Raw genomic sequence first — 15,768 nt, forward strand, 5'->3', positions numbered from 1 at the left:
TCCGATCTCCACTGAGCCTTAACATAGTGATCACCTTTGTTACATCCCTTTTCGGAAACTGCCCTGCTCGCTCATCCTCTCCCCCCGCCCTGCTTCCTTTCCTTGGGTTTTGAAGTGAGCACCAGCTGACAGCCAAGCATGTGGTGTATAAATATTGAAATAAATGAGCCGGGGGGGGCGGGGAGTGAAGGAAGGTGGGGGCGATCTACGGAAAGTGGGGGGAAGAGGGGAGGGAGAAGATAAAGGGGGAACAGAGCAGCCCTAGTGCGCCTGCTGCTCCGGTGTGGGGCGCTGCTCTCCAGGAGTGGAAAGGGGGGGACGAAGCGGCATTTAGAAAGGAGAAAAAAGGGAGAGAAAAGGGGAGACAGAAAGGGGGAAGGGAAGAGAATAGCATTTCAAACAACAACAACAAGCCCAACAACAACAACAACACAAGCCCAACAACAGTGATTAGCTCCTACCCGTCGCACAGGGACTGGGAGGGAATTGTGTGTGTCTCACCTGACTTCCTCCTTCCCCGGGGCGGCGAGGGAGGCAGAGAGAGGCGCGCACACAACCAGCCAGCCACTCTTCCCTACCAAAAGCAGCAACATTCTCCACCACCCTCCCGGTCAGAAAAGAAAGAAAATAGCCCTGAGGAAAAGCGAGAAGAAGCAGAAGCAGAAACGGCAGGCAGAAGCAGACAAGGAAAAGCGAAGAGGAGAGACAGATTGAAAAAATAAATGAAGAGACAGCCGGGCTTCAACCCTCTTCGCCTCTTGCGCCTTAGAACCCACGCGCAGCTTGTCCCCTCGCGCCAACCCGGAGAGTGACGGCGGCAGCGGCTTCACCTCGGCTTCTGCACCAACGTGGGCAAGCCTCCGCAAGGGGGAGAGCCAGCGAGCCCAGACGGCCCCGGCCGAGCCTCTCCCGTCTGTTCCAGCTCCGAAGCTTCGCCAGAGCACGAGAAGGAGGAGCAGAGCGAGAGAAGGGGAAAGAGACCGAGAGAAGCGTTCCCACTGACTGCGCTGAGAACTGCGGAGAGAAGGAGCCCCGCTTTGGACCCTTCGTTTGCCCTGGTGTCTGGCGGGAGGGTGGAAAAGGCAGGCGGGCGCCGCCTTCGCGTCGTCGTCTTCCTTCTCTCAGTCGCCGCCTGCCAAGCCGTTCAGGAGTGGGGGAGGGAGGGTGATTGTGTGTGTGGCTGTGTGCCCCCCCTCCTCTTCACTCGCGCTCTTTCCTTTAAACGCCCACTCTTAATGGGTGAAAAGACAAGTTGAAGTTCAGTGCAATTAACTTCGCCGGCGCCTGGGAAGCTGAAGGTGTCGCCCAGCCTCGCCCGCCCTTTCGCTGCGCTCCCATGAGTGAGTTTTAAGTCTTCTTCCTTTTTGCCTTAGCACTCGTTTACTTAACATCGAGTGTTCATTCTAGTGACTTATTGGTGTGAATAGTCAGTCCACTTGGGGGGGGGTGAGGAATGGGATATGAAAAGCAAGATTTGTTATTATTGATGGGTGGTGTTTTTTTAATATTCAGGTCCTGGTAGTGATATCTATCTATCTATCTATCTATCTATCTATCTATCTATCTATCTATCTATCTATCTATCTATCTATCTATCTATCTATCTATCTATCTATCGGCTTGATCTGGTTGGCAAGTGGCTTCCACCACGCGCGCAGACACCTGCTTCTCTCTCCCCGCCCCCAGCCCCACTTTCCCCTAGTCAAGAAGTTGCCGGCAAAGCTCCTGGAAAGTTTGCCTCAACTTCTTGAACCCTCCATCAGAGTTTGCCTCAGTTCAGCACAAGTGTAAAGTTCTGTGGCCTTGAGGGTGGCGGGGATGCTCGCGGAAGGAGGAGGAGGAGAAAGTCAGCGGCGCCGGCGAGAAGGAGGGGGGGTGTACAAAGAGACGACGACGCTCTTTGCTCTTCAGCCGCGGCGTGAAAGTGAGGGAGTTTTAAAAAGCTTCTTCGTGAGCGTTGCTAGGAGCAGGAACGAGAGGAGGCTGGAAGACGTCGAACCGGGAAGAGGTCAACTTGAGGCTCTTATTGGCAGGAAGGGCAGAGTTTCTCTTGGCGGCGTGAACGGGGGGGGGGAGAATAATTGGCCTGCCTGTGAACTTTAGGAGGCGGCTCCCCACCCAGGTGTACTTCTCTCTCTCCGCGTGAGGTCCTTTTGCCTTTCCTTGGCAGAATCCTGCCTCTCCCCCACCCTTTTTTAAGAACTGGGTGATCTGCAAAGGAGCCGAAGAGGAAATGCAATTTCCTTTTCCTATGAACCTGTAGCGAAGCTTGCGCTGGCGTATCTCCTCTGAAGGGGCCGGCTGGATCGCCTTTCCTTACCTTAAAAGTCACACGATTTGGGGTCTTTCCTACTCCCCCTCTCTCGCAAAGCAGTGTTTGTCCACACGGAACCAGAGTCACTTCAGGCGTATATTATTAAGTGGTATCATAGTAATTAGGTGTTCTTTAAAGTCCGAGCCGGAATTCAGTGTGCTCGCAAAGCTCCCTATCTTTTCACATCTGTCTCTGAACAGCTTTGGAATGACAACTAAACTTGCGCTTGAGCTGAAGTTTCTGTTTTAGTGCCGGAGAAATCCTTTGACTTATTAGAGGCGGTGATGATTAGCGTCTTCCTTATCTTCATTTCATTTGACAGACCAGTTTAAGCATAAGTGTTATTCAGGTCAGTTTAAATGTGAATATCTTGGGCAAAGCATTCATAACTTCCGGATCAAGAATAGGAAGGTTAAATATGATGCATTAACCAACCTGTATTCTGCTATGTGTGTTACTAAAGGATAAGATTCAGAAGCAAACTTTTATTTATCTTCTGCATTATTTTGGTCTAGTGCATTCATATACTTGTGTGTCCCAGTCTGCTGGCAAACATTAGCATTCAAGCTTACGTTTTTGACAAATGTGCAGACAGGAATAGCACGAAGAGACATCTTAAATATTAACAACCTAAGCATCTGTTGTGAAACAAATTTAATATATTTACTCTGTTTTTCTCACATTGTTAAGAAAGGTTACAATATGTGCAAAATTCCAACTTTAGTTGGCAAAAGAAATTGACTGGATATTTCCCTGTGTCTTGAAGAGTGTTTTAAACAATCACCAGATATGGGATCTTAATTTGGGCCATTCTTTTAACTAGAAATGGAGGGGAGATTCATGCCCCACAGATGCATGAATATAGCTTAATGGCCTTAGGCATGTTATAAAATATGCTTTTTGAATCTGTTCCAACACTCACTTGTGTTTTAGATTCATCACTTATCTATTAGAAGTAACACATACAAAAATAGGAAAGGTATGAGATATAAATGCAAATGCACAGGGAAGCATGTCTGTATTTGCATATTCGGGGATATAAAGTGTGTTACAGTATATGTAATCATTATTTACACTTGGCACTGGCATCAGATAACTAATGAACAAAAATTATTCCGAAGTATATTCCAAATAATGCATCCTAATTAAAATGTAGAAAACACACTGAAAGCCAGAATAGTTATTTCTATATTCTCTTTTCTCTATCCCAGAAGTTAAAATGTTTAATAACTAATATTTTTTGCATTAAAATGAGTGTGTTAGAGCTAATGCAGGTAGATTTAATGTGATTAGTTCATGGGGCCTAAAAATGACTTTCCGTGTTCATATGCGTGACTGTTGATCTTTTAAATTTCATAGTAATTCCTCAGAGGGTTCTTCTTATACCTGCTTAGTTTAACAAGAAAAGAAAGTTCAGGATCCTACTTACATTAAGGTAAAACCACCCTTGTATTCAGTAAAGGTACATTAATTGGATGGAGAAAATGTGCCACATTATTCAAATTCTGAATTGGAATCTAACACAGAGAAAATTATTTTGGCATGCCAACTTAGGGTTTGTGTTATAGGCCCATAAGGTCAGTTGAGAAACACCTGTTCTGTATTATTAGAGATCTGATAGTTACAAATATTGTTAAGCAAAACAGTACTGTACCTGCAAAATGTCACAGGTATCCTGTAATGTAAAATCCCCAATAATAGGTGCACTCCTCCTGTATTAAAAAATCTACAGCACTTGTATAACTATACAGAGAAGTCATTAAAGATGTGTACTTTCAGTTTTGGAATGCTTCAAAGTGTGTTAAAAAGGAAGCTAACTATATTAACTGTTCCAATTTCTTGGAAAGACACTATATTGCCAGATTTTAAAAGTAAAAAATAAATTAAAATGGAATACCCCAAGATAATGGCATATTTATTTTATTTAACATTCTGCATGAGGAAGAACATGGGCTGGTTCTTCAATGTGATTAATATATACTGTAGTAAAATATTTTTTAGTTATGTGTATTAGAAACTACTACTGAAGGCAACATTCCAAGAATGACTACTCTATATTGAAAATATACCTGTTTTTAGGGACTCCTGCTTCCAGCTACCTAATTTTATAAATACGTCTTTGCTGACATGTTAATTAAACATTAGAGTTAAACATAAAACAATTTTTCTTCTGTATGTGAGACGATACTGTGCATATTTTAAAGGTCCATTAAAAATATTTATTTTTTCCATATTTGGAAATGTCTGGCAAAGTATTTCACATTTCCTTAACTGCCAGCACCACAAGTTTTAGGCACCAATCCTGTACAGGGTTGACAAAATACTTCTGTGTTTAAGACACCAGCACCAAATCTCTACCCATTTGGGAAGCTAGGAGCTTTTCCCTCCAAGTTCGGCTATTTATCTGATATATTTTTTCTTTTGGTGAAACAATTCATCATAGGGACACTTCTATACAAAACATCTTATTTTGCAGCCCTTACTGTATTATATATTCAAGATGGACAAAGTAGTGGTTGAACACCAGCAGACCAATACATTTTACTTTGTTACATTATGACAGAGATTGGTTAAATAAATGCTTTTGAAGTAAGTTGGATGGTCCTGTTGGTGATTCTGATGTCAAGTTCATTAATAGAAATGTTACATATCTAGAACACAAGAGTGGTTCTTCTGTCAACTATAAATTTGCTTTTGCTGTAATGGGCATGAGACGTCAACAATCTTCTCCCTTTCTGGAATCAACACATTTGACTTAAATTCACCATGTACCTACTCTTTATTTATGTTGCATTAAGCTGACAGAACAGCAATCAAAGGAAAAATATTACTTACTTTCCCGAAGTAAATACCAGTTTATAAGTGAGTACATATATTTATATCATGTCTCCACTAAATAATGACTCTGTCTCCATTTTAATATCTACCTGGCAGTGTTATCCATGACAACTGAGTCTTCCTTGTTAGCATATGAAAAAAAAAGTTTTATCATTTGGACCAGTGGCAACTTAAAGGAAGACTCCGTTTTGCTTTCTGTGGTGTGCGGAAGCCAATTTTAAAGAAGTAGTATCTAGTTTTATACAAAGGATAAAAATGCAGTTTCTGAAGGGTAGTATGTGTTGCAAGTTGCACATAGCTTCTATTCGAGCTGTTGAATATAAGGGCAGAAGCATATTATTAATAACTGAAAGCACATATGTGTATGTGAGGAAAAATGTTCAGCAAATCTGTCACTATGCTGTCTAGTGCATTTTAAACAGCTTCACTCACAACAAAGTTACTACAGCTTACAAATGCTACTTACAGATTTGATTGTTAAAGAAGTTAAAGTACATGCTTTAGGTTAAATTTAATTTTGGATTTTTTGTGAAGTATGTTTCTTATCCAGCACCTTATCATTACATGTTTATCAATCCCAGTCTCATTATTTGCAGAAAATCTAAATATAGTATAATGAAAGTTACATGCAGTGCACAGATAAATGGGGGGGGGTCAGTGTCTGGAAACTCTGTTGAAGAACTTCATATGTTTCAAAGTTGTAAAACAACGTTTAATATCATGTTTCAGGCAGAAAGACCTTTTAGTCCTTATACCTTTTAGTGAATTAGGCTGTGACCCTAACCTCATTTACTCATTAAATGCAATAGGACTTACTTGTGAATAGCCATGGTGAGAATTGCAGCCAAAATCACCGACACTCTAATACTGAGAATACACAAGGAAGATATGCACAGTGTTCATTTTTTACAGGACTTTCTAAGAAGTGCTACGCTGCCATTAACTTGCAACCTCACCTCAGTTCCTTCCTAATTTGACTGCAAAATATCTAGAGTATAGTGTTTACTGACTTCCGCATGGTGGCTGCCTAATGCCATCTACTTTGACATCAATATGTGAAAGTTGTTTATATATATATTAAATGTTCTCAAATACTAATCATACTAGTCTAGGGTTCTAAATGGTTAAGTAAGTTGAGACTACTGTTACTATATTCAACTATGCCAAATATTTTTTTTTAGAGTGGAAAGATGGATCAGGAGTAATTCTACAGACACAAATCAAATTGAATTCTTGAAAACCTGAACTGAGATCAGAAATAAGACCTGAAGAAGTTAGGCATAACACACATTGTGTAGAACTATTTACTATGTTGTACATACATGTTAGTGTTTATCTAAAAATTTGTTGTTGACTAAGGGTTGTATTTGACTAAGTCATAGCAGAGTCTGCTATATAGACCAATAGACTTACATTAGCCATGATTTTGAATGCATTATTTCAATGTGTCTGCTCTTGATTATGACTTAATCAGATACTCTACCCTAGAGAAACTGGATTGTCCTATACATACATACCTCAGATAACGTTCCACTGAATTTAGCAAGACTTTCATCTGAGCAGACATGGATTGAATTATGTTGTAAATGAGTTGAATCTGAATATAAGGTCACAATGATATGCTAGCATCTATATTGCTAAGGTCTATTTTTATCACTTTATGCAAAATGTAGGTTTTCATAAAGCCATCTCCACCTGTACCAATAATTCATTGTTATAGTAAGAGATCCTATAGAACACAGTGTACAGCAATATGATGGAATGAGATTACTCAGGTTTGCAAATGCTTCAGGTTCTACCCTAAACCCATCAATTTATGGAATAACATGACTTTAAGGATGTTAAATTCAGAACGCATCTCTTCACCTGGCATATAAAGTTTTGGCCTATATTACTCTGGCTGAAGTTGTACAGATTTCCTATTTTATGTTGTGTACAAGCAGCAACTATATCTTTGTCACCAGATACAGGATTTCACTTCTTTATCAATTTCTTGTAGCTCTGTCAAAGGACTGGATACTGAACTGTTCCTCTTACTCACAGTAGTGATCTTGGATGCTCACATCTGCAATTTATTTTGAGACAGGCTAAATACATCTCCTAAAACTGGTTGTGTGTATTCCTTGATTGCTTCTTCCATCTCGACCTCCCAACAGGGCCAAGATAACACTGGGGACAAATTTTATTCCAATGTGGTTTCACAGAGGGGCTTGAAGCATACCTGTATACATTTTATCTGAAAAAATGTTCATAGATCTCTGGATCTGGATGGAAGGCACACTACTGTATAATTGCAAAAATATTGTTATAATTATGGAAATAGAAAACCAAGGTGTAAAGAATTTCCTTGCAACTGAGAACATTTTTCAATGGTTAGAGTATGCAAAGACTGTTTACTTAGTATAGCTGTATATGAAGAAAATCACTTGTTACAAACAGATTTCAGCTCATTAACAGAACAGTTTTTAGTGTTTCAGATTGTAAAATACTTACGAATAGTCGCCGCCGAGATCACATCACACCAGTGTTGTTCGACCTACACTGGCTACCAGTTGTTTTCCGAGCCCAATTCAAGGTGTTGGTATTGACCTTTAAATCCCTACACGGTTCCGGCCCAGTTTATCTCACGGAGCGCCTTCAACGCCACCAATTATGCCGTCCGACAAGATCGGCCACACAGGGCCTTCTCTCTTTTTTTTTTTTTTCAATAATTTTTATTCAGATTTTCATAAAACATACAAGACAAAATCATAAAACATTCAAAGACAAAAAACAAAATCAAAAATAGTTAAACAAAAAGAAAAAAAGAAAAGAAGAAAAAAAAAAAAAAACAAAAATAAAAAATAGAGAGTAAAATATTGACTTCCCATTTGTCAAAGATCAAATCAGTTATAAGTCTATAATATATAGCAATCCTGTCTCTTAAGTCATATTATAAAATCACTTTCCTCCAGTAGTTATCTTACTTAATCATCAAATCTCATAAACATTACTTTATTCTTTCCACAAAAAGTCAAAGAGAGGTTTCAATTCTTTAAGAAATATATCTATCAATTTTTTTTTCCAGATAAGCATATCGATTAATCCATCTCATTACTAATTATGATAATCTTATTGTCATAACCATAGTCAAAATAAACATTTCAATTAATCCATCACATCAGAATCTGTTAGGTTCAGTAATTTCAGTAGCCATTGTTCTATTATCTCTATTAGTTCCATTTTCCATCTTCCATCTTCAGTAGTCTTGTTAAGTCCAGTAATTTCAATATCCAATCTTCCATTATCAGTATTCCATAATAATCTTGCTGTCAAAGCCATAGTCATATAATAAGAGTCTGATGGGAATTACCTCTATCCCAAATATTTTCTTGCCATCCATTCTGAATAAGTTGCTGAAATACTGCTGTAAAATCATATCTCTGTTCTTTTTTTCAAAATACACTGGGCCATCTCTTAAAAGTTTTTCCATTGTCACATGGCTGCAGTTAATTCCATAGATTTTCTCTATATTGGGCTCCATCACATCATTCCAGTCCAGAAGATAATCCATGCCATTGATAACTTTATCTCTAGAATCTTCATTAATTTCTTCAGAGATAACATTGAGTTCCAAACAATAGATTTTATTTCTAAAGTCCATAGACTCCAAATCTTGTTCCTGTTCCACGTTTGTTCACACAGGGCCTTCTCTCAATCCCGCCAACAAAAACAAGAGAGAGGGCATTCTCAGTGGCGGCCCCCACTCTTTGGAACTCCCTCCCACAAGATCTCCGGCACGCCTCTTCTTTAAATGTGTTTCGGAAAGCCTTAAAGACCTGGCTCTTTCAGCAGGCCTTCGGGGTATCTGGGGAGGGTTAATTGTTATAACTGAAATGCCTCCTGCCCAGGTTTAATATTGTTGCTGCAGATGTGTTGTTTTTATATTGTATTACTGTATTTTATCAATTGTATTTTAACAATTTTGTAAGTCGCCTAGAGTGGCCATTGGCCAGATAGGCGACGAAGAAATTAAATTTATTATTATTATTATTATTAAAACTGCAAATTAGAATAAAAGAAGTTTATGATATATGATGGTAGAAAAGAGCTAATGTCTTTGTGGCAAACATACCCATTTTTGCACTCATGTTTGCACCTATTTTGACTGGTTCCAGGGACATTGGACCAGGCCCCATAGCTTATTTTCTTTACCCCAATGCAGCTAAATTAATTGTATTAGTAAGAGAAGGCATCTTTCCATTTCTGTGATGCCCTTCAGAGACAGACCAGATTTGCAGACCAGACTGGGACAAAAAACTCCCCATTTCCCTATACTGAACCACTATACCTTCATCTCCTGTTATACAAAGAAAACCTTGAATTGGCTACACTCAATCATCCCGCATTTGCAGATTAGCTAAGTAAATTGTGTTTACAGTGAATACTATTGTTAACATTGACCCATTTACTGTGCACAGATGTGAACCAGACACATTGTCATACTAATATAATCTAAGTTTTGATAATAAAATAGCAATTGTTTGTATTTGATGTAGTTCTGTTAGATGTGCCTATAATTATTTCTTTTTTATGACAGTAGACTATGTTTAATAAAAAATTGTTACAAAAGTTATTTATTTATTTATAAAAATATTTATATACCGCTATTTAATTAAAAACATTAAATCGGTTTACAAAACGTTAAAAAAACCCATAGAATAAAAACATTAAAAATACAATAAAAACAAAGGTCAACTGTTGTGAAGAAAGCATCTTGATTGCCTGCATAGGCATGAAGGAACAGAAATGTTTTCAGCAGGCACTTAAAAATTAAGACAGAAAGCGCCTGCTGAATCTCTTTTGGCAGAGCGTTCCAGAGAAGTGGGCCAATGACGCTGAAGGTTTGATTTCGTGTTGATGTTAGATGATCCTTGCCAAGTTGCAAAGTATGTTTAATCAAAATTGTTACTAAAGTTGCAAGATATGTTATCTTGGCATATGATTTATCAAAGTCTTTCATGTAGTTGGATATTTTGTAGAATCTTGCTTTGTCTTTCTTTGATAATTAAGAGAGTTAGCGATTTAGGAATCTTTAGAAATGCATCATAAATTTCTTCAAAGGAAAGATTTAGTATAAATATCCCTTCCTTTTAGCATCTGTCCCTTTTGTTTTTGAGAGGCACCTATCTTGCTTGTGGCCTAGACAGCCTTGTTTGATTCAGGTAATTATGACTTAATAGGGTTTCTCAGCTATGCATCAATAGTTTAAAATTGTAATAATAGCAATTGTATTTTATAACACTTTGATATTATTGATTAATTTCATTAATTTTATTTTCTGTAATGTTTTAAGTTCTGTTAAAGGAACTGTATTTAACAAATTTATATGCTTTGGACTCATCCCTGAACCTTAAATTTCTCTGTGCTCATACGAAGAGGGGTTAACGCCTTAACATGCATCTATTCCAAAGGGAGGTGTTGTAGGTTAACTGGCATATGCAGTGTTTGCTGTATAAAAATCATGCTTAGAGTTTCACTCTGCATAGTGCAAAATTGCCATATTGCATAGAGCAAAATTGCCATACCTTTTCTGACTCTAAAAATGTAAAGTCCCCAAAGCAATCAAAATCCAGCTTTTAAATTTCAAGTTTTGTTTTTGAGGATTCTCTGCCCCAATTCCCCGTGCTTATCAGTTTATTGCTCTGATGCTATGAACTTGTCTGCATAGAATTCAGAATTATATGTTTTGACTGCTGTGTCATGTGATCTGCAACATCACACAGGTATTGCAGGACTACCCAGAACATGAATCAATGTAGTGGCATTAATAGGCTAGAATGATGGGTGGATAACTTACCTACATGGTGAGCATTCTAGAAGCATTTAGATCACTGAAAGGCAGCTATGCCTATGTGATCATATGAATCTAATGTATGATAGTTGCCTTTTAAATTAATTTAAATTAAATTTGCTGAGAGGCAGCAAAGTAAAATAGACTTGTGAAGCTTAAGTTACAGCTGTGGCTAAATCAGTGAAAGCTAGTTAATAAGCTGTTGCAACAGCACATCTATAGATTAGATTTTTAAAAATGGAATGTTTATATAGTGCAGTATGTAGTCATTATGCCACTCCAAACCAGTTGCTGGGAATCATGAGCAGGAGAATGCTATTGTGCTCATGTCTAGTTTGTGGGCTTCCATGGGCATTTGTTGTCCACTGTGAGAACAGAATGCTAGTGTAAACCAGATAGGCCTGATCTAGCAGGGCTTTTCTTTAACAACTTAAATGGCCACTGTTTGTTGATCTCTGATGACTATATTGGTTTTTATTGCCACATGCCCCCCCCTCTGTTTCAAAATAGGTCACAACACACTACATATGGTTAACTGTCCTTGTTAACATAAACCCTAGAACTACTAGTACTACTACATACACACACAAGACAGGCACACAGCGCATAGTAAACATTTAGGCTGCAGTCCTGTGCAAGCTAACTTGTAAGTAAGTCTTATTCTAAATAAATATGGATAGATTGGGACAATTACAAGGTTTGTGAGATATATATGGGATTATACATTAGCATCTATAACTCAAAAGTGCTTTTATTTGGTCACAATTCAAATGCATACATTTTTCAGCAAAAACTTTTCAGGAAGTTTTTTTTAAAGAGTTTGTAATCTAGTACAGAGGTTCCCAAACTGTGGTCCTTGGACCACCGGTGGTTGGCGAGCTTCATTCAGGTGGTCCATGGCATGTCCACATTAAATATTCATATTGATTTTTAATTGTATTTTTATTGCTTCTTTTATTTCTTAAATTGTATTACAATTTGCATTCTATGTAATGCAGATTGTGATACAATAACATAAAATATAAGAAATACTGTAAAATAAGCAATAAAAATACAATTACAATCATACAGCATCTAGTACAGCACTTTACAATTGCTACAATAGGCAGAGAAATCATTAAGTTGTTCACCAAGACCAACAGCAATGTTCAATGTTTCTTGGGGAAAAACATTTGGGAACCACTGATCTAGTACATTTGTTATTTGTCTGTCCAGTAAAACTGACATTCTATACAAAGTACATAGTTGGAAGTAGTTGAATCATCTAATCAAAATCTGTGAAACAATGCTAGGACAATTTTGAAGTAATAAATCATTTGTCATATGTCTTGTAAATAAGGTCTAAAACTACATTATTTTCATTTTCATTTCATTTTCATTTATTTCATTTTTAAACCACCCATAGCGAATAGCTCTCTGGGCGGTGAACAAAACAAGATTAAAATACAATATTACAATAAAATTACAATAAAATCAGCAACAAGTTAAACGAAAAAAAAAAATTAAATGAAACACATTGAACATTAAAATGCCTGGGAGTATAGCCAGGTCTTAACCTGGCGCCTATGTGGTATTCTGTAACTTTAGGTGGACAAAATCATTCTACAATAAATTATTCATTTATTACATTTATACTCCAGCTTTCCTCCAAGGAGCTCAAGGTGGTGTATGTGGTTCTCGTCCCTCTCCTTATTTTATCCTCACAGCAACCCTGTGAGGTAGGTTAGGCAGAGAGACTGTGACTGGCCCAAGGTCACTTAGTAAGCTTTATAGCTGAGTGGGGATCTGAACCCTGGTCTCCCAGGTCCTAGTCTGGTACTCTAACCACTACATCACACTGGTGTACACCACAGCTGTAGTCATCCACCAGCTAATATGATATTTGGAACTTCTTTCCATTATTTACATGACTAGTAAAAGTTCTATAGAATGTAATGGTCAAACCAGCTCTAAGACTAGTAGAATAATCTAGTAGAGTTTGTGGGGTAGAAAGGAAAGAAGAAATTATTTCATTTATACAAAGTATCTACTATCTATACACCAGTGATTGTAACTGGAGAGAGAAACCTCCAGTTACTTAGAACTCACACATTTTCATAAATATATCCCAACAGAGAACCATCTAACCAAGACTGTATACATTATGAAACTCAAAAAGAGACTTGTATTAATTCCTTATTGTAATGTCTGGTGCTTTCTTTAAAACAAAAAATTCAGAACTACGGAAGTTGCATCCATTTGTGTGTCTCTGCTGACAGAAGGCTTTTTGAGCAGAGGCTTCTGTGAGCAAATGATGAGGGAAAGGCAGAGTTTGCTGATTATCCCTTCCATGTGTCTCCCTAAAATATGTCCTAGGGGGGACCCTTTAGAACAGTGTAGGAGGTGGTTGCAGGAAAAATAGAGGGATTTGTGAAAATTGCCTCCTCCACTTTCTGCTCACAGAAACTTCCACTGGATCAAAGAGTCTTCCATTAGTAGAGGGACACAATTCGATACAATCCATCATCTTGCTTTTCTGTTCTTACATCTCACCAAAGACTTCTGAGGAAGCTTAGCAGTCATGGAATAAGAGGAGAGGTCCTCTTGTGGATAAGGAATTGGTTAAGAAGCAGAAAGCAGAGAGTAGGAATAAACGGACAGTTCTCCCAATGGAGGACTGTAGAAAGTGGAGTCCCTCAAGGATCGGTATTGGGACCTGTACTTTTCAACTTGTTCATTAATGACCTAGAATTAGGAGTGAGCAGTGAAGTGGCCAAGTTTGCTGACGACACTAAATTGTTCAGGGTTGTTAAAACAAAAAGGGATTGCGAAGAGCTCCAAAAAGATCTCTCCAAACTGAGTGAATGGGTGGAAAAATGGCAAATGCAATTCAATATAAACAAGTGTAAAATTATGCATATTGGAGCAAAAAATCTTAATTTCACATATACGCTCATGGAGTCTGAACTGGCGGTGACCGACCAGGAGAGAGACCTCGGGGTTGTAGTGGACAGCACGATGAAAATGTCGACCCAGTGTGCGGAAGCTGTGAAAAAGGCAAATTCCATGCTAGCGATAATTAGGAAAGGTATTGAAAATAAAACAGCCGATATCATAATGCCGTTGTATAAATCTATGGTGCGGCCGCATTTGGAATACTGTGTACAGTTCTGGTCGCCTCATCTCAAAAAGGATATTATAGAGTTGGAAAAGGTTCAGAAGAGGGCAACCAGAATGATCAAGGGGATGGAGCAACTCCCTTACGAGGAAAGGTTGCAGCATTTGGGGCTTTTTAGTTTAGAGAAAAGGCGGGTCAGAGGAGACATGATAGAAGTGTACAAATTATGCATGGCATTGAGAAAGTGGATAGAGAAAAGTTCTTCTCCCTCTCTCATAATACTAGAACTTGTGGACATTCAAAGAAGCTGAATGTTGGAAGATTCAGGACAGACAAAAGGAAGTACTGCTTTACTCAGCGCATAGTTAAATTATGGAATTTGCTCCCACAAGATGCAGTAATGGCCACCAGCTTGGACGGCTTTAAAAGAAGATTAGACAAATTCATGGAGGACAGGGCTATCAATGGCTACTAGCCGTGATGGCTGTGCTGTGCCACCCTAGTCAGAGACAGCATGCTTCTGAAAACCAGTTGCCGGAAGCCTCAGGAGGGGAGAGTGTTCTTGCACTCGGGTCCTGCTTGCGGGCTTCCCCCAGGCACCTGGTTGGCCACTGTGAGAACAGGATGCTGGACTAGATGGGCCACTGGCCTGATCCAGCAGGCTCTTCTTATGTTCTTATAATATAATCCCCAATAGTTAGTGATGGTTGCTTGTTATAAATATTAATGTTTGTTGTTGTTATGTGCCTTCAAGTCGATTACGACTTATGGCGACCCTATGAATCAGTGACCTCCAAGATCATCTGTCATGAACCACCCTGTTCAGATCTTGTAAGTTCAGGTCTGTGGCTTCCTTTTTGGAATCAATCCATCTCTTGTTTGGCCTTCCCCTTTTTCTGTTTTTCCCAGCATTATTATCTTTTCTAGTGAATCATGTCTTCTAATGATGTGTCCAAAGTATGATAACCTCAGTTTCATCATTTTAGCTTCTAGTGACAGTTCTGGTTTAATTTGTTCTAACACCCAATTATGTTGGTGCATGATGTGTGTATGTGCGTGGCATACAGTAGCGAGTGTATGAGCGCCGAAGTGATTCAAAGACAACGTCCAGTCTTTTAGTTAAGATGAGTCTTTTTACTGGCAAAGCTCAACAAGATTCAAACAGACAGCAGCAAACACCTTCCTTCCACTAACTTAACAACCCCCACACTGTGCAGTTTCATTTTCAAGGTTTTATGGCTTCTGTGCCAGCTGCTGTGTCCTTGAGCAGCTCTGCCTTTTAACCCCTTTTTGTCTTTCTGGAAAACCAGATACTTTCCACCAATAGCTGTCTACAAATTATTGGTCTTTTTCGCAGTCCATAGTATGCGCAAAGCTCTCCTCCAACACCACATTTCAAAGGAGTTTATTTTTCTCTTATCCATCGTTTTCACTGTCCACCTTTCACATCCATACATAGACATTGGGAATACCATGGTCTGAATGATCCTGACTTTGGTGTTCAGTGATACATCTTTGCATTTGAGGACCTTTTCTAGTTCTCTCATAGCTGCCCTCCCCAATCCTAGGCTTCTTCTGATTTCTTGACTATTGTCTCCAGTTTGGTTAATGACTGTGCCAAGGTATTGATAATCCTTGACAAGTTCTATGTCCTCATTGTCAACTTTAAAGTTACATAAATCTTCT

At 38.7% G+C, this 15,768-nt stretch overlaps 1 protein-coding gene across 2 annotated transcripts in view; it reads left to right on the top strand.

Moving 5' to 3' along the window:
• Window positions 1–433: 433 nt before the first annotated feature.
• SATB1 (SATB homeobox 1) overlaps window positions 434–15,768 on the top strand; it is a 185,473-nt gene continuing 170,138 nt past the window's right edge. For both annotated transcript variants that reach the window (XM_061586745.1, XM_061586754.1), the window contains exon 1: window positions 434–1,340. Coding sequence is in view for 1 of the 2 variants with exons in the window: in XM_061586754.1 (XP_061442738.1) it covers window positions 1,337–1,340 (4 nt within the window). In the remaining variant the exon portion in view is untranslated. The remainder of the gene's footprint in view (window positions 1,341–15,768) is intronic.

This window comes from Rhineura floridana, chromosome 10 (assembly GCF_030035675.1).
Source record: "Rhineura floridana isolate rRhiFlo1 chromosome 10, rRhiFlo1.hap2, whole genome shotgun sequence".
NCBI lineage: Eukaryota > Metazoa > Chordata > Lepidosauria > Squamata > Rhineuridae > Rhineura > Rhineura floridana.